At 53.1% G+C, this 20,251-nt stretch overlaps 5 protein-coding genes across 5 annotated transcripts; all 5 read right to left on the minus strand.

The window, feature by feature from the left end:
* Positions 1-1,086: 1,086 nt before the first annotated feature.
* Positions 1,087-3,111, minus strand: IUM83_16897 (Gamma-aminobutyric acid receptor subunit beta-3; the record flags this gene model as incomplete). Its single annotated transcript, XM_067941811.1, has 1 exon — positions 1,087-3,111. One exon carries the CDS (start codon positions 3,109-3,111, stop codon positions 1,087-1,089), a length of 2,025 nt encoding a protein of 674 aa, XP_067794380.1.
* A 294-nt stretch (positions 3,112-3,405) lies between these two features.
* Positions 3,406-4,714, minus strand: IUM83_16898 (putative mitochondrial protein; the record flags this gene model as incomplete). Its single annotated transcript, XM_067941812.1, has 4 exons — positions 3,406-4,032; positions 4,118-4,261; positions 4,336-4,371; positions 4,460-4,714. The coding sequence occupies 4 exons, from the start codon at positions 4,712-4,714 to the stop codon at positions 3,406-3,408; spliced, it is 1,062 nt and encodes a 353-aa protein (XP_067794369.1).
* A 180-nt stretch (positions 4,715-4,894) lies between these two features.
* IUM83_16899 (uncharacterized protein) lies at positions 4,895-6,064 on the minus strand (the record flags this gene model as incomplete). Its single annotated transcript, XM_067941813.1, has 1 exon — positions 4,895-6,064. One exon carries the CDS (start codon positions 6,062-6,064, stop codon positions 4,895-4,897), a length of 1,170 nt encoding a protein of 389 aa, XP_067794381.1.
* A 1,533-nt stretch (positions 6,065-7,597) lies between these two features.
* IUM83_16900 (sodium-coupled neutral amino acid transporter 6) lies at positions 7,598-7,924 on the minus strand (the record flags this gene model as incomplete). The annotated part of the gene is made up of 1 exon (XM_067941814.1): positions 7,598-7,924. The coding sequence occupies one exon, from the start codon at positions 7,922-7,924 to the stop codon at positions 7,598-7,600; it is 327 nt and encodes a 108-aa protein (XP_067794319.1).
* A 1,659-nt stretch (positions 7,925-9,583) lies between these two features.
* Positions 9,584-10,096, minus strand: IUM83_16901 (uncharacterized protein; the record flags this gene model as incomplete). The annotated part of the gene is made up of 1 exon (XM_067941815.1): positions 9,584-10,096. One exon carries the CDS (start codon positions 10,094-10,096, stop codon positions 9,584-9,586), a length of 513 nt encoding a protein of 170 aa, XP_067794327.1.
* Between the last annotated feature and the right edge of the window lie 10,155 nt (positions 10,097-20,251).

The following is a 20,251-nucleotide window of genomic DNA, read 5'->3' on the forward strand; positions in this document are numbered from 1 at the left end:
GTGAACCAATCGAATAGGCAAGACGCCGTGCGGATACGAACAATCGAAAAGCTTGGTGAGGATGCAGTGAAGAGGAGACCGCACTTTGAGAGAAACGACAGGAACACAACTAGGAACGTTCTTGTGGACTCATGTTATCGAGAACACGACGTGGTGACTCACATGTTAGTGGAGTACATTAACGGAGTACTACGTCACGGTTTTAGTCCTCATGCACGAACGCATTCTGTCTCTTCAGCATCTCCCGCTTGTTGCAGTACTTCGTGTACATGTCGACCAAGGTATCAGTATCCTCCTTTCCGTGTTTTTGCTGCTCGTGCTTTATCAAGTTTGATACCCATGTCAGTAAAGCCGTGAAATTCGTTGTTTTGGATTGCCGAAAGGACCACCTTCTTGTTATCCCGCAGCGACTTCCCCACCCTCTCTTCCATTTCCTTCAGTTTGGCGGCTTCCCACCGCTCTTGGCCAAGGAAGATACCTTTTCCACCGATTGCGCTTCACCATGTCTGAAAATGGGCCCCCCATTACTGCTACGTTGACCATCCTCTCTTCGTCACCCGTGGCGTCGTCACCAGTGACTTTATGGTTGGCCCTCAAACCACTTCTGGTGGCCTCGCGACGCGCACTTCCTAGCAACCGCAGTGGCTTGTGGGTGTCTAGAGCGCTCGCCCCTGATTCTACGTCAGTGCTGGTGTATTAAGCAAGTGCACTCAACAGCGACAGCGACAGCGAGCCGATACGCATGACTGGAGCTTGCACGGATAAGTGTGGAGTATTGTGTAGCTGGTCAAAAGAAGAAGAAATGACTTTCGTGGGCTTACAGATTTGTAACAAATTCTCAGTCAACACGAACCCCGTTGTATCTGTCACTGCACACTCAAACTTGATATTTTCGCAGCCGTAATCGATCTCATCACAACACTTGCTACAAAATCGTAATGGATTTGATGAAGAAAGTGACAAGCTTCCTGCAGTCAACTGCTCTAAATTGATACCGTCCATGAGAGGCTTCACGCCTTTCGTTGACAACAGCCCCGAGTCTGCCACGACATCTAACCACTCACTTTCAGGTTTGCGCTGCGGATATCACCAGCGGCGGTTATTCGCCCGGATAGAAGTAGCTCGTACAGGACTACTCGGAGTAGCAACCGAGCGCCTTCTGTCACGACCGCCCCCACCAGCCATCAACGCCTCGTTGGGTTTTGCTGCACGCAATGGTTTCTCGCTGTCCGGGCTCGAAGAATAGAGCAACGATGTCTCCGGGTTCAACTTCTGGTAGATCTCTTTGAAAGTATCAAACTCGCGCTCGGCCCTTTGGCGACTAGCTGCATGGAACGTCACCTTCGCGTCAGCGTGCTCGGTAGGCAGTGCATCATCATTTGGCAACTGGACGAACAGGTATCCAAACTCGGTGCAGCATACTTTCGGGAGGTCCCGCTTGTAAATGTCAAACCCCTCCAAGTACTCGTGCAGCACGTCTTTGCGGTGTGACGGTGGAATTGAGGCAGAAAGCACTCGGATAGCCTCGTGCACTTTGACAAGCGCTTCGGATCTGCGCCTCCGGCATTTGACGTGTCTGATGATGTGCGCTGCCCATACAATATTCACGAATGTGAAGATGCCGATAGAAAAGCCCAGCAAACTGTGCTCTTGCCATTTTTCCCGGGACGGGAAAATGCCCACAAAGAGAGGGAACAGCGCATTTTCGATCGCAACCAAGCAGGCGATGAGGAAACAGAAGAATACGTACTTATCCAGTGCGGTGAAGTACGAAATCTGCGGTGTCAACGACGCAACCTCGCTTTTAAAGGTCACAGCAGTCAGCAACAGCGTCAGCACGATCTGAAGACGGTCACCTGTGTCCATGAGCGAGCCATTAGATAGAGGTGCATACGATATAAAGCTAAGGTACGTGATAATAGCTGCCGGGATTGCCACATTCGTCAAATAATACCCAGGTCGGCGCTCCAGCACCATTTCAAAACGAAGCTCCTTCTTGTCACCGTCAGTATCGATTTTTCCAACGAAAACCTTGTCGTGGTATACCACGTCAAACACGTTACCCAGCCTGTAGTTTGCGATAGCAAAGGTACCAGCATCCACAGCCGCAGGAGTGATCCGCAGAGATTTACGAACACCAGTTCCAGTCGAGAACGCAAACGTAAGCTTTTGCTGGTCCACGGGGAAGCTGCGAAGGGTCATTTCCTCGCTGAAGACGGCAACAACACGGCGGCTAAACTGCAAATGGCTCAGAAACTCCGACGTGGATTTCAGTGGCAGTGCAAGACTGGTGGAGTCCGTAAAATGCACCGGCCCCGCAGGGGAGAGGCTTGAAGTCATATCGCGCTCTACTTGCATCGAGTTGACATTCGTGAATTCGAATTGGTTCTCATCAAACTCGAGGATATCCATCAGCTCGCGCAGCATCGAGTCTTCACGGATTGTGGTAATGGCAGGCATCGTCACCTCCCACGTCACGTCCGCCGTGAATGTCTGACCCACCGTGTCCACGGACGTAATAGCGTTCACTTCGATCTGCACTTCAAGCGGCGAGAACCCAGCCATCAAGTGTGCCGTCAAAGGACCCGGGTGAATGCTTCCAACGCTGCCTCGGTCGTGCGGCGGCATGATATCACGAAGAAACCAATGCTGCTTATGCCCCCATTTGCCAAGCTGCATCTTCCAGTCGAAAAGAGTCAACGGTAGCTCGTCCGACTCGGCTGCGGCCAATGTCGAGCTATTGCTCTTGGTCGGGTCTCCAGACACTCCAGCTGCTTCGACTTTCTTGGCCAGTTCCTCCACCTCGGTATGACTCATCTCGGTCTTGCGCCATGCCATGCAGTGCACGTTTTTGTTGTTGTCGCTGAGGTGCATGATCTTCCAGATGCCGCCCACCGGCCATGTCAGCGTCAGGTATTCAGCGTGTGCGAGATATGGCGCTGGGATCGGGTGCTGTAGCTCCAGATGCAGATGATACTGGACGCGGTCCGTGCTGATATCCACAGCGACGTGCTCTAGCGTCAGCTTGTCCTTCAGCACAATGCTCGACCACGACTGGGTTTCCTCGATCGTGGCCGTGATTGAGTCTTGGAGACTGACCTTGCTCTTCATCTTGATGCTTGAGGGGTTGCAAATGTGGAAGTCCGTCTACATGGTAGATATCAGGATCCTGGCCACGGATCGATAACTAGCATGTGTGGTTGCCACCCCTTCTGGTGCTTGCACTGTACACCGCCTGATTTATATAGCGAATATGGGATACTAAGCTACTAAAGGGACGGGTGGCATTTCTAACCTACGTCGATGGAATGCCCTTGTCACTGATAACTTGTTGCATCAACCGGACGACATTCGCGAAGAGACTATGTTGGAGATTAGACTCGCTAAAGTATCTACAGCTCTACACTACGCGTTGTCTTTCTGCTTCTCGTTGGCTTTGTACTCCGCAAAGTAAGCTTCGTAGTCCGGGTACTTTTTGATGAAGAGGCCTTCTGGCATTAGGATCCACGAGGTGTCTTCAATAAGACTATGGTCCTTTCCCACCAGGAACTGGGCGCGCGGGCGGAGGAAACGGTCGACGTTGCGCGTGATGAATCTCGTGTTTTTCTCTAGACGCTCTCTCGTGAACCCGAGTGAAATGAGGTAGTCGAAAGACTCGCGCATGCCGTTGATGTTGTACATGACGATAATACAATTCCAAGTCAGAGCCCGGATACCAGCTCCTGCACCAAACATTTCATCCAGCGCGTCCACTGTCTCCTTGATTCGTGCCGAGTTCATTCCTAGGCACGTAGGTGCTCTGGCAACAATACAAGGCAAAAGTTCACGAGTTATACCGAGCTCCACCAAATAATTCGCCTTGGCGCGCAACCCCTCAATACTGTTGGTGAAAATCTGCGGGGCCAGCATGAGCACGCTGGTGATCTGCTTATCGCTGCATCCAATCTCTTTCAGGAATTCCACTCTTGGTTCCAAGCTGGTGCTGATGTTGTGCGATACTCCTTGTGGAAACACGTTGAACACATACGCAATCTGGAGGAAAGCAGCGTACACACCCACCCATACATGTGCACGCGTCAGACAGCAAACCACCTTCGCAATCGACAAAATAGCTCACTTTGTTTGCCGGTACTCCTTTCGAAATAAACCAGTCAGCGAATGCTTCGAACTTGTCAAAACTGGTCCCTAAAATGTTGGGGTGGCGCCGAATGATATCGTTGATCTTATCGTGGCTGAGCCCCAAGTCACCGAGCCACTTGATCTGCGCAATACACCGTAAAACCCACGTTAACCACCACCCCAAACGCTGTCAATACTGCAATCTGCCGCCCGCACCTTGCTCTCCATCATGTCGATGGTGTAGTTGGGGAGCTGTGCGTTGTGTAACGGTACATCATTCCCATCAATTCCACCATGGCAACGGTTGCAACTTCTGTCATTATAACAGTTAAGTGCCCACCGTGACATGCAGCGAGATCGCCTTCAGAGCCTGCAACTGGCTGAAGCCTCGGCCCATCAAGAAGCGCGTCGCGCGGTCGAAAGCGTCCTGGGAGACCAGCCCCTGTCTCGGGGCCTTGCGGTTGATGCGGTCGTAGTACACAATCTGCTTCTTCCGCTCTCTGACCGCGTCCTGCGGGGCCGGGATCGGGGCCGCCGCGAAGCCCCTGCAGAGGCCGCGCAATGGCGGGGGGCACCTGCGCACAAGTCGTAGCATATCGGAGACTGTGGTTCTTGACCACCCCATGTTTTTTAGCGACAGATGATTGGCTAATATTCTTCTGAAATACAAGTGCGGTTTTGAAGTTGTTCAAAAAGTGCCAAAATGCGTTATAATACGTTGGACTCTACGCACTAGATAATGCAGCAAGGAGTTTGGCTCGCCGACATTTGTCGTTTAGTTGATGGCGTGCTCGGATACGTAGAGGCAAACTGCACCTGGGATCTGGTACGAGTTGCCTGTGTATGACAGCAGCCCCGTGTGCTCGTCCACCTTGAACACGTACATGTCGTTTGACATCTGGTTCGCCACGATGAGCCAGTCTTCGTAGATGGTGAAGCCGCGAGGCGTCGTGCCGCGCGTGCTCTCCCATCCGATAGGGGTTAGTTTGCCGTTCCCTTGGTTGATTTTGAAGATCGCAATGGAGTCGTGTCCGCGGTTCGACGTGTACAGGAACTTTCCGTTGCTGGACAGGTGGATGTCCGCGCTCGTACTGGTGTTGGTAAAGTCCGCCGGCAGTGTCGTGAGTTTCTGCAGCGCCGTGCTTTCTAGCAGAGCAGTCTTCTTGTTGACGCTGTACACGCCAACAGTGTTGGATATCTCGTCCACCACGTACACAGTCTTACCATCGGGGTGGAGCACCGTGTGACGTGGGCCCGATCCAGGCGGGCGATTCACAGTATTCAAGATCTTCAGCGTCTGTTTTTTATCATCCAGTACGTACTGCAGTAGCTCGTCATTACCGTGGTCAGCAACAACTACGTGGTTCGAGTTGGGGAGCCAAAGAGTGCTGTGAATGTGGCCCGTGGCCTGCTGGTCCATGACAACTTGGCTGCCGTTCGGGAAAGCCTCGTGGAACGTCTCCGGCGCGACCGTGCCATTCTCGTACAGCGGGAATAGCGAGAGACTGCCGGCGTAGTTGGCCACGGCGACAAAGTCCTCGTTCGGGCTCAGCGTGACGTGGGCTGGAGACCCACCCTGCATCTCCTGCGTGTTGAGGATGTCCAGTTTGCCGTTGGCGTTCAGCGTCATCGCCGACACGTACCCGACTCCCGTGGCGCGGTTGAGGCCGTAGATCAGACGCTTGCCGTTGTACCGCTTGTTGGTCGATTCTTGCAGATACGTGGGGTTGATTCCTTCGGTCCCGATGAGGAATGGCGTGATCGCCCACTGCGTCAGGGACCCGTCCGTCGTGTTGAACTTGTACGTGTAGACTCCTTGGGCAGGGTCGGTGATCCATGTGGCGGCGAACAGAATCGGCTGGGCCTTGTCGCTCTGTTGGGTCGAGCCTGCAGTGACACTGGTCATGGCTGCAGCGAAGTAGAGGATGAGATTTGAGAGGTGCATCCGCGACTGAGGTGGAGTCTTGAGCTTGAGGAGTCGAGTTCCGGAATGAGCTGCTCGGACAACCTTATTAATTTATCGTTGGGCTGAGTGTTACCATCAGGATGAGAGTAGTGGATCGACTGCACGCTTTAATCGAGCACGGTAGAAAACGTGGTCTGGCGAAGAATGTTTGTGGGATGCTGACGGGACGATTGACGTGGGTTCCTGATAAACACCAGTTCTCATTTACAAAAACCTTCTTCCTCATTGACAAATCGTTGGCATTCGAGGAGGATAGGAATCTGTCAGCAAGTGTTATAAAGTCAATACATACTTATGCTAGCTCCACTCGGTATTATCGAGTCAACAAGTACTTTTAAAATATGGTCATTGACAGGCCTCGACCAATACGCGAAATTTTCCGTTTTCCCCATATCGGGGTGAAGCCGGCATACGAGAGCAACTTGGTTGAGAATATGCTAATTGTAGTGCTGTCCTGGGACTTCCTGCCAGCTCGATTGGCTTTCTAATTGCTTCTACCACGAATGATAGCAGTCGCAGTTGTTTAATGCTACCCATTGTATACTATTCCACCGTGCTCACTTTTCGGCCACCTACTTCTAACTTATTTTTCGTTTGACTTGATGGCCAACAGCATACTCACCAACGCGTGGGCTACTGCAAGAGGTACAATGAAACAGATGAAGCCTATAAAGCAAACGAAGCTCGACGGAAAGCAGCCTGCGCGTCGCAAAACCACGACAAAGGGAGTGACATTCATCGAAAAGCATATACGGTCTTAAGATTGGAACGCGAAATTCGACCACTGGCCATGTCGAGACAGTTCTCTGTCGATTTTGAAGCACGTTTGGAAGGAAGAAGGCTTCTTCTAGTCGAGCATGATGGTGGAGCTCGCAGCGACAATTGAAGGTCAGCACGACCGATTTCTTCAATACTAAGGAGAGGAAGGTATTAACAAGATTGGTCAGGAGTTCAAGAGTCTCAGCAGAGAGTACGCCAGTAATAAGCCGCTATGGCGCCGATTGACAGTTTTGATCATCGTCTCGCCAGCTTTTAGGCAATGTGGGCGCTCGCCGAAACTTTTTCCAGGTTCCCGAGGTATCGTCACTGCCTTCCCAAACACCGTCACAGTTGAGTCAGACTTCTATTAGGGTGTGAGAAAACGGATAGGAGGACTTCACTAACTGACCTAGCGGTTGAAGGCATCCTGCATTGCTAGCAGTGGCACAGTGTAACTACACTAAGTCCGTAAATGATCTGCAATAGCTCGGTAAACTTTGAATCCTATGTTTTGCTCTACTGAAAATATGGGAAACTTTACCATTTCCGTATTGGTAGAGGACTGAAATTCAATCACTGATTGGTTTTCAACAATTGGTGTACTTACCTAAAGCCGCCAAGCGATACGAATCGATCGCCCGGTTTCACAAGGGCAAAGTACACTGCGGAGGAGAAATCAATACATCGCTGGTCTTACAACACAAATTCGGAGGTTGAATTTGTTGAAAATGTTGAGAACTACTTAAGTACTCACTAGCTTGAGCTTGGCTCACCATTATTTTCGCTGGTGAAGACGTACTCAGATACGTAGAGGCAAACTGCACCTGGGATCTGGTACGAGTTGCCTGTGTACGACAGCAGTCCCGTGTGTTCGTCCACCTTGAACACGTACATGTCGTTTGACATCTGGTTCGCCACGATAAGCCAGTCTTCGTAGATGGTGAATCCACGCGGCATTGAGCCACACGTGCTCTCCCATCCCAGAGGGGTCAACGTGCCGTCCGCATCGTTAATCGCGTAAATGGCGATCGAGTCGTGTCCGCGGTTCGACGTGTACAGGAACTTGCCGTTCTTGGACAGGTGGATGTCCGCCGCAGTGCTCGTGCTCGTGAAGTTGGATGGGATCGTCGAAATGTTCTACACGGATGGGCTCTCCAGCAAAGCCTCCTCGTGGTTGATCTTGTACACTCCGACAGCGTTTGAGATCTCGTTTGTGACGTACAGGAAGTTTCCATTCGAGCTCAGAATCGAGTGCCGCGGTCCGGATCCAGGTGGACGGTAGACAGTGTCAAGGCTGTTGAGCGTCTGCTTCTTCGCGTCAAGCTCGTACTCTAGCAGGGTGTCGCCGCCCAAGTTAGTAGCGACTACGTGGTTCGAGTTGGGGAGCCAACGAATGCTGTGAATGTGGCCCGTTGTAACGCACTGCGTTATATATGACTGGTTTCGTAATTTATTACGGAGCACGTAATTTATATTTGTTGCGGTACGTATTACGGGACAGCTTACGAGACGGCTTACGGGACGAAGTTTACGGGGCGACCCGTCAACTACCAATTGCATTCAACAAGGAGTGACCATGAAGTGAGTAGCTAGTCTAGAGTACAAGAGAGTACGGACTTTAAGTTACAATATCACTTTTCTTTTTGCCTTCTACGAGCCCAAGCTTCGATTACATCACATATTAGCACTTGAAGCGTCCAAGCAGCGACTTGTCCGTTCCCGACCATCGCGCCGATAAAGTTTTGAAGATTTGCGCCACCGTGATGGAACAGACCACCACACCGCAATCGTTTGGAGACGTGCTGCAGCTTCACGCCCGCCAACAAGCTGATTTTCAAGCCATGATGCAGCGGCAGTTCGCTGCTAGTGAAGCCCGCATCGACGCGCTCACCGCAATGCCAACAGGGACCCGCAAGCATCAACCTCCAACCTACCAAGGGAAGCTCGACGAAGATCTCGAGCAGAGGTTTTTCGCTGTGGAGCAATTCTACGCGGTTATCATCCGCAGATGATGGAAGCGTCTTCTCAGTTTGTGACTATGGTGTCGTGTCACCTCGGAGTCACCCCCATCAACTGGTACCGACAGTTCTCGCTGGAGTGCGATAGCTCCGGCCGCGTGAAGACATGGGCGGTTTTCAAAGAGGCCATGCGTCATCGGTTCCTTCCGCCCGACAGCGAGTATCGCTTGCGCGGACGGCTGTGCGCGCTGAGCCAAACATCGTCACTGCACGATTACGTGGCAGATTTTCAAATTTTGCTCATCCAATGCACGGGCCCATCAGCCAGCTGGAGCTTCGTTTCTACTTCCATCAAGGGTTAAAGCCGGCGACCGCAAATCATGTGCGCGAGCATCACCCGGCGACACTGGATGAGACTATCCAACTTGCGATGAGATTTGATCACGCTGGTAAACGTGGTCTCATGCTGGACAACGACTGGCAAACTACGGCTACTTGCCACCGCTGCAAGAAAGTGGGTCACATCGCGCCGAACTGTCCTGCGAAGTAAGTTCACCGCTTTTCAAAACGGGGTCGTGTAACGCACTGCGTTATATATTACTGGTTTCGTAAATTATTACAGAGCACGTAATTTATATTTGTTGCGGTACGTATTACGGGACAGCTTACGAGACGGCTTACGGGACGAAGTTTACGGGGCGACCCGTCAACTACCAATTGCATTCAACAAGGAGTGGCCATGAAGTGAGTAGCTAGTCTAGAGTACAAGAGAGTACGGACTTTAAGTTACAATATCACTTTTCTTTTTGCCTTCTACGAGCCCAAGCTTCGATTTAATCACACCCGTGGCCTGCTGGACCATGACAACTTGGCTGCCGTTCGGAAATGCCTCGTGGAACGTCTCCGGCGCGACCGTGCCATTCTCGTACAGCGGGAATAGCGAGAGACTGCCGGCGTAGTTGGCCACGGCGACAAAGTCCTCGTTCGGGCTCAGCGTGACGTGGGCTGGAGACCCACCCTGCATCTCCTGCGTGTTGAGGATGTCCAGTTTGCCGTTGGCGTTCAGCGTCATCGCCGACACGTACCCGACTCCCGTGGCGCGGTTGAGGCCGTAGATCAGACGCTTGCCGTTGTACCGCTTGTTGGTCGATTCTTGCAGATACGTGGGGTTGATTCCTTCGGTCCCGATGAGGAATGGCGTGATCGCCCACTGCGTCAGGGACCCGTCCGTCGTGTTGAACTTGTACGTGTAGATTCCTTGGGCAGGGTCGGTGGTCCATGTGGCGGCGAACAGGATTGGCTGGGCCTCGTCGCTCCGTTGGGTCGAGCCTGCAGTGACACTGGTAATGGTTTACCCTGAGTCCTCGTCCGGACCAGGCGCGGGGTCTAGAATAAAAATAGCGGGTTGTAGCTCTCGCTCTACTCGCTCGCGCAGACACGCCCCCGCCTAATAATCGGCGGGTGTTGAGTATTAGTGATGAGTCTCGCTCGCATCCGCTCGCCCTCGCCGTAATGTTACTTATGGTAAGGTAAAATGCCAAACCTAGCACGGTGCCAATTCGTGGCACGACTTATACGTTTTGCCAATGACATATCCCTATTTCGTCAATCAAAGACCGCGCGGCGGAAAGTCATCTCTGTGCGCGGCTCAGCCAATGTCTGGCGCAAGGAGACGAAGCCAAGCTTCCACATGACTGTGGTGGGTGCGGTAAGTGCTGATGGCGGTACGGTACCCCCTCTCGTTGTCGTTCCAGGCGTGCGGGTTTTCAAGGAAGACATAGCGGCACTGAATATAAAGGGGGCGGCGATTACGGGGGGGGGGGCAAAAGGCTTTAGTAACACGAAGATCTTTGTGCAATGACTAGCCTTTTTCGGAGACAGCATCGCCCACCTCCCGAAGCCAGTGGTGTTGATCGTGGACAACAGTGCGACGCATATTGCTCCAGGTAAGCGGCGGTGGTGTATACCTTTGTAATCACCAGCTTCTAACCATATCGGTTTTAACGGGATAGTGTGATACAGAGGCGCCTGAGATCTGTGTCGAGTACGGCATCATGCTCGTTGCGTTGCCAGCAAATGCGACGCGCCTCTTCCAGCCCCTGGCCGTCGCATTGTTCAAGCCATACAAGGACTGTGTCCATGACCTTATGCTAGAGCGGCTTTGTGCCATCAGCAATCCTGTGATCAGGAAGACGACAACATTGGGATGGTGTGCACCGCTTACCGGCGTGCCCTCATGGACAAGCATTCAAGCACCGTTAATGGCTTTAGAGAGTGCGGCATATGGCCGCTGTCTATGGTGCAGCTCAAGGCACGCTTGGCCTTATATAAGGGCGGCGGGGTCAAGGGCGAGATTGGCACCGCGGACTGGTTGAAGCACCGAGAAGCTGTCATCGATAAAGTCCGTACTGCGATTCTTTTGCTTCCACCTGTCCCTGTTACAGGAAGAAGAGGAAGCGCTCGACTGTGGACGTTGCCGGGTGGCTTGTTACGAAAGAGCGGTTGCTAGCAGGTGCCTACGACTGAGTAGTCTAAAGCGTGCCACTAATTGGTCCGGCCAAAATTGGTAACAAATAGATGCTTGAGTTGAGTACGGCATAATTTCGTTGTCAGCAGTGATAATGAACAGCGAAAATACGCATCATAAAGCTTTTGCATTATAGTTCGCTGTAGTATGAAGCCGGGCGTTATCTTTTGCGGTCTACTGCGCGTTTTCGAGTGATTTCTGGGGTGTATCGAAACTGTGCCACGATTGGCATTTTACCTTACGCTTTTTTACCAACTTGTCCTAACCTAGTCTCATAAAAGTGTGGTCCACAGGATATTTTACCGCTACATAGTGTGAGTAAAAATATATTGGTCGAAACCAAGTCAAAAGTAAAACCTTATAATTTTTTAAGTTCAGCGGCGATTTCCTCACCAAAGGCACCCCTCCCGCACAAAAACACGACCAACATACAGTTGCACTACAGCACATGCGAATTACGCTGTGCAAACTTACTGAGGAACAGTTTTTGGAGGTACTTGTATCGTGAGAGGCACCGATCACGATTTTGTTAGCAACGCCAGCGAGCGACGTCTGTTACTGTCTCACATTGTTGGTAAGGCGTGGGAAATGGTGGGTAGTGACTCCATCATTAGCGGCTTCAGAAAGGCAAACCCTATTCTGGTGAGCCATTGCTACGTGAACGGTAGATTCAAGACGCACTTGCTGCCTCCTCCGCAAGATGCTGTGGAAGCCAATAAAAAACCGGGCGGAGGGATTCCCGAGTAACGTCATAATACCTATTTCGTTCTGTATCCATTATTTTATAGAGGTTTTATGCGCATCGGATGGTGTGTCACCCCTATGTTACTGATTTCTCTCTCGAGGCGTATGTCTCACTCGATCCGATAAATACGGCAGAGTGTCGCAATATGGTGCCACGTACACCGATAGCAGACCTCTCTCTTGTCGGGCGAGGTCTACTCCGAGGCAGTTGCGTTGGAAGGAAGAAATTTCGAGAAGGTAGCGCCGTGGGGTTGCTCTTCTTTATAAGAGCCTTTCGGCAGCAGTTGCAGGAAACTCGCGTACTTGTCAAGGCCCGTCCGTATTGACTGGGATCGACCCGCTGTTGACGTGGCAGCTGGCCAAATGGGGTGCAGATTAATTTTTAGATGGAAATCAAACAAGCTAATTTGATACGGATGAATTCCAAGCAGCTGAGACTCCAAATAGATTTTGAGCGGTAGAAGCTTAGCTCGCAGTGTAACAGCGGGAATAGCACGTACACAACTACCTCGCTTCATCCGTCTTTCTAGCAGGGCCATGGCTTCCTGTGGAGAGGACAGCGACGATTCTGACTTGGATTTAGGGCATACACGTGTCGCCTCTAATACTGCAACTTTGGCCTATGGGGAGGTTTGTCAGGGTAGGTTCGAGGCGAAGAATGATGCTATGGTCTTCGCCGACAAGAATCAGCGAGCAAAGTATCGCACTGACACAAACAGCACAAGCACCCACCGGAAAACGTACACACCGCTGTTCGACGCACGATAACTGCCAGAGTCGAATCGTATTTAATGGTTCGCCAAGGTGCTTGATGAACATTTCAGAAGTGTATTCTACAAATTTGTCTGAATCTCCTCCTCAAAGTATCGACAAACAGATCGCGGATACTGTTTGTAGTGGGTCTAACTTGACTCACTACTTTAGCTTACACGTTGCGCAACGTGAATGAGGAAGCGTAAGTACTTAGTAATTACTTAGGTTAATTATATTTGAATACACAAATATAATTTAAATCAGATAAGACTCCAAGTGACTTAGAATAGGTAAAACGAGAACTGTATTGTTTGTGAATTGATATTCCTCCTAAAACTGCTAAAACTGTTTATCATCTATGAAAGTGGTTGGCAGCGGCTGTCAGAGCCCCGCTAATATGCACGTCTCTGATTGGTAGAAATATGCTGCTTTCTACCAAGAGGATCTTTGGGTATGTGTGGACCACTCATTGTGATGGCCCACTTCAATGTATCCATTGGTGTGTCTTACACCAAGGTGAGGAAGTATCTAAAACTTTTAACAGATATCCTATCTGTTAAATTCACAAGTGGCTTGCAGCCACTTGTACGTGTAACCCCATTACACCATCCCCCTTAAGGTTAGACGCGCGGGGTCTCCGCACGTCAATCTTCGGAATTGACCATTCGTCAATTCTCCGCGTTTGGAGAAGAAACCCGCGCTCATTCAACGATGAGCGCGCCTCAGAAGAAGTCCGCAAAGTCGGTGGGGAGTCATCTCTCCATCGACGACTACTTCGAACGCCAGAAGGCGAAGTACGGCGACGTCGTCGACTTCGACGACGACGATGAAGACATGGAGGGCGAGGAAGACTCGCCCTCAAAGCGTAAAGACTCAGTGTCGAGCGAATCGCTCGACCCTCACGCCAAGAACGTTCGCCCGCGTGAAGGGGACGAATCGGACGCTTCGAGTTCGAAGCGTTCGCGAACTGAGAGCGATACCCCACTCGCTTCCGCTTGGGCTCTCAGTACTCCGCGCGCTGCAGGCGCAGCGCGCGATCCGTGGATGCCGTCCGCGTCCGAGATCACGGACCGGTTTGGGAACTCGGTACCTCCGAATGAGGTGCCGCTGTACGTATGCAGCGCCATCAAAGATGACGCTGTGGCTGCCGAGCTGCGGAAACGCATCAAAGGCGCGATTATCACATCGGACTCTTCCATGAGCTCCGATGGTTTCAAAGCAAAAAGACATCTTCTCGCCGCAAAGTGCCCGAATGGCAGGCACTTTGTCTAAAGTCGGAATGCTTTTGTTGAGAACAACAACAAGAAGCCGAGTGCTTACCGTGATCGGATTAAGCAAGCGCGTGGTCGCTTCGAGACGTACTCGAAGCGTGGAAAGTTGGAGCAACTCCACGTTGCTGCGGAGGAGGCTAATGTGCCGTGCGCTGTGCCCGAGGGCATTCAGTGCGCGAAGTGCTTCCCAGGCGCGGTCCGCTTGAGCGACCGCGACCTGAACGGGTACACGTCATTCCATGTGCCCGAGAGTCTCAAAGAGCTCCGTGCTAAATTCTTAGCACGTGAGGGTTCGGGCGCCAGCGATGACCGCAGCGCTCGTACTACTTCCGCTGCGCCAGTGCGTACTGCTCCTCGTACGCTCTCACCATTTCCGGAACGTCCTCCAGCAAGACGTTCCGCGGCTCCCATGTATCGCGATGGGGAGGAAATCCTCTCCAACGAATACGAAAACGAGCCCCTAGAGGGTTCGTTTTCGGGATACTATGGTCAACAATCCGCTCAACAATCCAGCGGGTTGAGCCGCGGGCGTCACGGATCGGCGGTGGCGGGAGTGGGAACACGCCCCGGGTATGATCAGCCCCGGGCTGATCAGTATGCGCCTCTCCACGACCGGGTGACCGCCGTGGAGCGTCTTCAGGGCGCTGAGTTCGCCGCCCTGAAACAGGAGCTGGCGAACCAGAAGGCCCAAGTCGCGGCGGTCTCGCAGACCGCCTCGAATATCCAGGTCGAGCTGGGGACCCAGATGAAGGGGTTGCTCCAGCGCGTCCGCGCGCTGGAGGAGAGGTTGCTCGTCGCCGAGGCCAAGTCCTCCGCTTCTGCCTCGGCTCCTGCCGAGGTTTCGGGTCAGCCGAGCTAGATGGCTCGTGCTGCCGGTATGGCTTCAGCCGTCCGACGTAAAAGGTCGGATGGAGGCGCATGCTAGACGGTATGTCTAGCGTGTATGCGTTGCCGTGCCGTGCCAACACAGTGAACGGCCCGATGAAGTGTGGAGCAAGCTTGCTTGCTCCGAAATCCGAAACTGCATGTCTAGGCAGGTTTTGTGTAGATAACAAAACCAATGAACCAACTTTGAATTCATTTGTGTTGCCTCTGCCCACATTGTCTGCGTTCAGCTTCTGTTGATCAACAGAAGCTGCTATTGCATCTTGGACAAACCGAATCACGGCTTGTCTTTTGGTGATGAAATTGATTGCATCCGAGCTGAAGTCATTCAGCTCGCTCTCCGCTAGAGGCCCGGCCTCTGCGTGGTTCTTTGCGGTGTCTGCGCCCTGCGCAGACCCGTGGTCGTTGGCCTTGCTGGTGGAGGAGTCTGCGCCCTGCGCAGACTCATGTGGTTTGTTCGTTGTTGCAGCTGACACTGTGCAAGTGTCAGCGGTTTTCTGCGGCTGCTGTTTTGCAGTCGTAGATCCTCCCCCACTTAAAGTGGGAGCCATCACTCCGAGTAAACTCGGTAAACGTGCATGCCGCATAGCATTCACGTAGAACGGTGTATGCCCGGTCGAGGCATGCACCGAGTTGTTGATGGCAAACTCCGCCATCGACAAACACTCGCTCCAGTATTGGAACGAGTGAGCGTAGCTCTTCAACATATCGACGAGCACGCGATTCACGCGCTCGGTTTGGCCGTCCGTCTGCGAATGATCCGCAGTCGACATTGAAAGCTGGCTCCCAAGAAGTGTAAACACTTCTTGCCACAGGTGCGCTGTGAAGCGCGGGTCTCTGTCCGACACGATGTCGGACGGCATGCCATGGTGTTTGAACACCATGTCGACGAGCAGACGGGCCGTCTGCTTCGCGGTCACTTCTGCCGGCACCGCAGCAAGATGTACCATCTTGCTGAAGCGGTCTACAAAGACCACAACACCGGTGTTCCCTCCGCTATCCGGGGGAAGGCCAAAGATGAAGTCCAAAGACATGGACTTCCAACACTCCGACGGAGTCGGTAGTGATTGTAACGGAGCCTGCGCGAATGGCGCAGGCTTTACGCGTTGACATACCTCGCAAGCACGGATGTACTTGCGCACCCACTTATACTGGTGGTGCCAGTAGAAGTCGCGCGTGAGAAGGACGTATATCCTCTCATGTCCGAGATGTCCCGCAGACGGGTCATCGTGATACTCGTACATGATCCTGAGTCGCAGGTCATGGTCATTTGGCACGACAACGCGATCCGCGTTGTCGTCGACTGCATTGTAAAGCAGTAGTCCGTCGTGCACACGATATCGGTGTGCACGCGCACGAAGGTGTTTGGGCAGCTTCTGACGAGCCTTGTCAGAAGGTGTTGTGCCATAGGCCAACAAACGTTTCGCGTCCGCGTCGTGCGCGTCCGCGGCCTTCACGTCGTCCAACAGAGACGACGTGGGTGTGCTCGATCGCATGACGTCAATGGCATTGACGTCAGCAGCTTCTGCATAATCCGACGTGATAACGCGTCGGCCACCACATTCAATCTTCCGGGTTTGTATTCGACCCGGAAGTTATACTCCCCAAAGAATGAGACCCATCTCGCCATTCTTTGGGATATGTGTGGCGACTTCACTGCGGTGCGCAGTGATGCATGGTCCGTGTAGACCACGAATGGTCTACTTCCAAGTAGATACACTCGGAACTTTGCGAGTGCGTATTTCATGGCAAGGAGTTCCTTGCCATGTGCCGGATAGTTGCGCTCAGCTGGCTTCAGCTGACGCGATTGGTAATAGACGACACGATCACGGCCCTCGTGATCGTGCTGCATCAACGCGCATCAGATCGCGAAATCGGATGCGTCACATACGACGTGGAATTAACGATCTTGGTCAGCCACTGCCAAGATCGGCGCCTCATTCAAGCCCCGCTTGACTGCATCGAATGCCTTTTGGCAATCGGTTGTCCAATTCCACACAGCTTCTTTCTTAAGAAGCTGTGACAGCGGGCGGATCTTGCCCGCGTAATCCTCCACGTACTTGCACAAGTATGTGGCCAAGCCAAGGAACTGCCTCAGTTCCTTGACACTTGAAGGCGTTGGCCATTCGTTAATCACTCTGACCTTTTCTGGGTCAGGGCGAACACCATTCTTTCCTACCAGACACCCGAGGACGGGTATCTCGCTCGCCCCGAAGATACACTTCTTCAGGTTCGCGTAGAGCTTATGATTTCGCATATGCTCAAGTAGCTTCCGGAGATGCACCCTGTGCATCTCTACGTCGGGCTTTCCGTCCACAGCCCGGCTGTGGATGAACACATCATCGAAGTAGCTCGGTGCGACGTCGCGCACTGAGCGCAATAAGTGCGTCACGCACCTGTTGAAAGTCGCAGGGGCGTTCTTAAGCCCCTATGGCATTACTAGTCATTCCCAGAGCATGTCGCTTGGCGTGCTCACTGCCGTGAGAGGGATATCCCTCTCACGCATTAGGATTTGGTAGAATCCATCTCGCAAGTCGAGAGCACTGTAAACGGTGCTCCCGGCCATCGAATCGATGATAACATCTTTTCGTGGTATCGGCGTCTGCGCCGGTACCGTCGCATCGTTCAGCTTGTTGTAGGCATGAACGATGCGCCATCCGCCCTGTGGCTTTTTGACACAGAACGTCGGAGCACTGTGCGGGGACTTCGATTCCCGCACTTGTCCTGCTTTGCGACGACTTTCAAAGAAGTCGTCGATCGCTTTTACTTGCTCTCGCGGCAGTGGCCACTGCCGCGTGACACAGTATTTCGTGCCCAGCACGAGATCAATCTCGTGCTGAATGCCCTTATCCTGCGGAAGCTCCGCAGGGATCTCTTCCGGGAGTACGTCTTTGTACTCCCTCAACAATTCGTAATAGGGACTCGACTTTAGCGAGTCCCAACCTTGTTCCTCGAAGCGCTCTCGCGTCGTCTTCGCACTGAGAGTGTCTTCACTCTCAGTGGTACTTCCCATGAAGAGCTGTCTCAACTCTTCCCTCTCGCTCTCCGTTCTTTCGCTGTTCGAAAGGACGCAGACCTGCTCGATGCGTCCATCGTGCAAGTCGCGCGTGAAGCGCTTCCAGCTCATGGCTGGAAGCGAACTCGCTAATCCTCCGACGAGGGCGTCGGAGGATTAGCGAGTTCCTTTTCCTGATACTGAAATCCAGTATCGGTACGCGTCAAGACGCTCAGCGTCTTGACATTCGGCGTCACCGCCTCAGTCTGCCCGGTAGACAGTTCTTGTAGCATCTCGGTCCCGGACCGAGACTTGCGCAGCGTTCTCCGCTTGCGCTGTCTTCTTGTTGTGCGGAGCCCAGCTCCGTACGGTGGTTCTTCTGACCCAGGCCCGGCCATGGACAGTTGTTTGCCGGCAGACCCTGTCCGCGGGCGCGCGATATCAAGCCCGGCTTGATCGCATGACGCTTCGTCGTGCAGCCTGGCTACACGACAGCATGCAAATTGCGTCAGTGCGGTACGTTTGCAACCGTCCGCACTGTTTGCAGCGTCAACTCCCGGAGTTGATACACCTTCGTCACCTCGACGCCATTCATTGGCGGATCCCCTCATGATCGAGGGTGAGTAGGCTCCCGGAGCCGACACGTCGTTGTCGACCTGACCTCTTCGGGTCAGGGACTGTCCCTTACACGCTTGAACGTGGGTGTTGGTTCCTGGAACCAGTACAACTGTTTCTTCTGACGTCGGCTGCACTGCCGACGTGGATTCCACTTGTGCGCATCCTCACGCACCCCTTGGGCACTCCGGGACAGCGGCATTAGCGCTGTCTCGACTGGCACGTCGCGCGCACGTGCTGGTGCGTGCGCTGCGGTAACAGGGCCATCGCTCTCTGTTTCGCTGTCGCGGCCGAAGCGCACGAGCGTGCGCTTCTTCCAGTCTATCACCGGATCATGCCGTGCAATCCACGGCATGCCCATAACAACGTCGAACTTATCGTCCAGGTCCAGGACGATAAAGTGTTCGACAAACACCCGTTGTTTGCACGAGAAGCGCGTCGGGACCGTGCGCTTCTCGGCCTTCACGATGGCACCTGTTGCCAATCGAAATTCCATAAGACTTCGAGGTACCTTTACCTCTTCGAAGCCAAGACTCGGTAAACTCCGCAGTCGAACAAAGTTGTTCGACGCGCCCGAATCTACCAGAGCGCGAAGAGAGTCGCTCGCTCTCTTCGACGTTACCTTCAATATGACCAGGTTCGGCCTGTCATCGTGCTTCTTCCAGCGAGATCTGGTCTCACTGGGGGCTGCAGTCCTCAGTGTCGCGTGCCCAATGTCGGCACGCGTGACTGCATTACCAGTAGGGCGCCCCGCGCCTACTGGATGTTCACGTTTTTTGTTTGTTCGCGACGATGCCCGTCATCGCCACGACGGTCACCATTGTAGTGCACGGGAGCCGTGTACTCTCTGGCAAAGTGACCGATCCTTCCGCAACGGAAGCATCGCACATTACCTCCGTGCTGCTGGTGACCAGCAGCCGTTGCATTCGAGAGGTCCATTGGTTCCGGACCTCCCGTGCTAACTACCGGGCGCGGTTGCGACCTCGGCACGTTCGCATGCGGTGTTTAGCCTGCCGCAGGCTAAACGCTTCTTGCATTGCGAGAGTAATCGCAGCTTCGAGAGTACTCGGGTACTCTCGGAAGAGATAGGTCTTCACAGGCCCATCTCTCAGTTCCTTCATGAACGTGACGACTTTAGTCGCCTCGTCTATCGGGTTGGTCACGATGTTCGAGATCAAGTATCGTGCACGCTGCGCGTAAGCATGGACGTCATGCTTACCCTGCTGCAGGTCGAGGAACTCCGCCCTCGACCGGAACTCATTTTGCGGGGGCTCAAACGCTTGTTTGAGCTCCTCTTTGAATATATCGTACGTGTTAAAGCACGTAGGATCTGAGAGTCGGCGTCCGTACGCCCAACTCCTCGCTCGTCCGCCAAGACATGACATGGCGAACGCAACTTTTGACAATGGGTCGACGATACGTCGAGCCGCAATGGCTGTGTTGAGTCCGACAAGCCATCGGAGGAGAGGTTCGTCCTCTCTCCCCACGTAATTGCTAACGCTCAACTTTAATGGTTGAGCACGCGGTGTCGTCCCCGACGACGCCGTCGCTGAGGAAGCAGCATCGCGCTGCTCCTTCATGATGAACCCCACCGTGCTCATGGGGTTCTCGGCTCCGCGTTCATACACCCTGTACGAACGCCACGTAGTCGGTCGTTGG

This window comes from Phytophthora cinnamomi (assembly GCF_018691715.1).
Source record: "Phytophthora cinnamomi strain GKB4 chromosome Unknown Contig25, whole genome shotgun sequence".
Classification (NCBI taxonomy): domain Eukaryota; phylum Oomycota; class Peronosporomycetes; order Peronosporales; family Peronosporaceae; genus Phytophthora; species Phytophthora cinnamomi.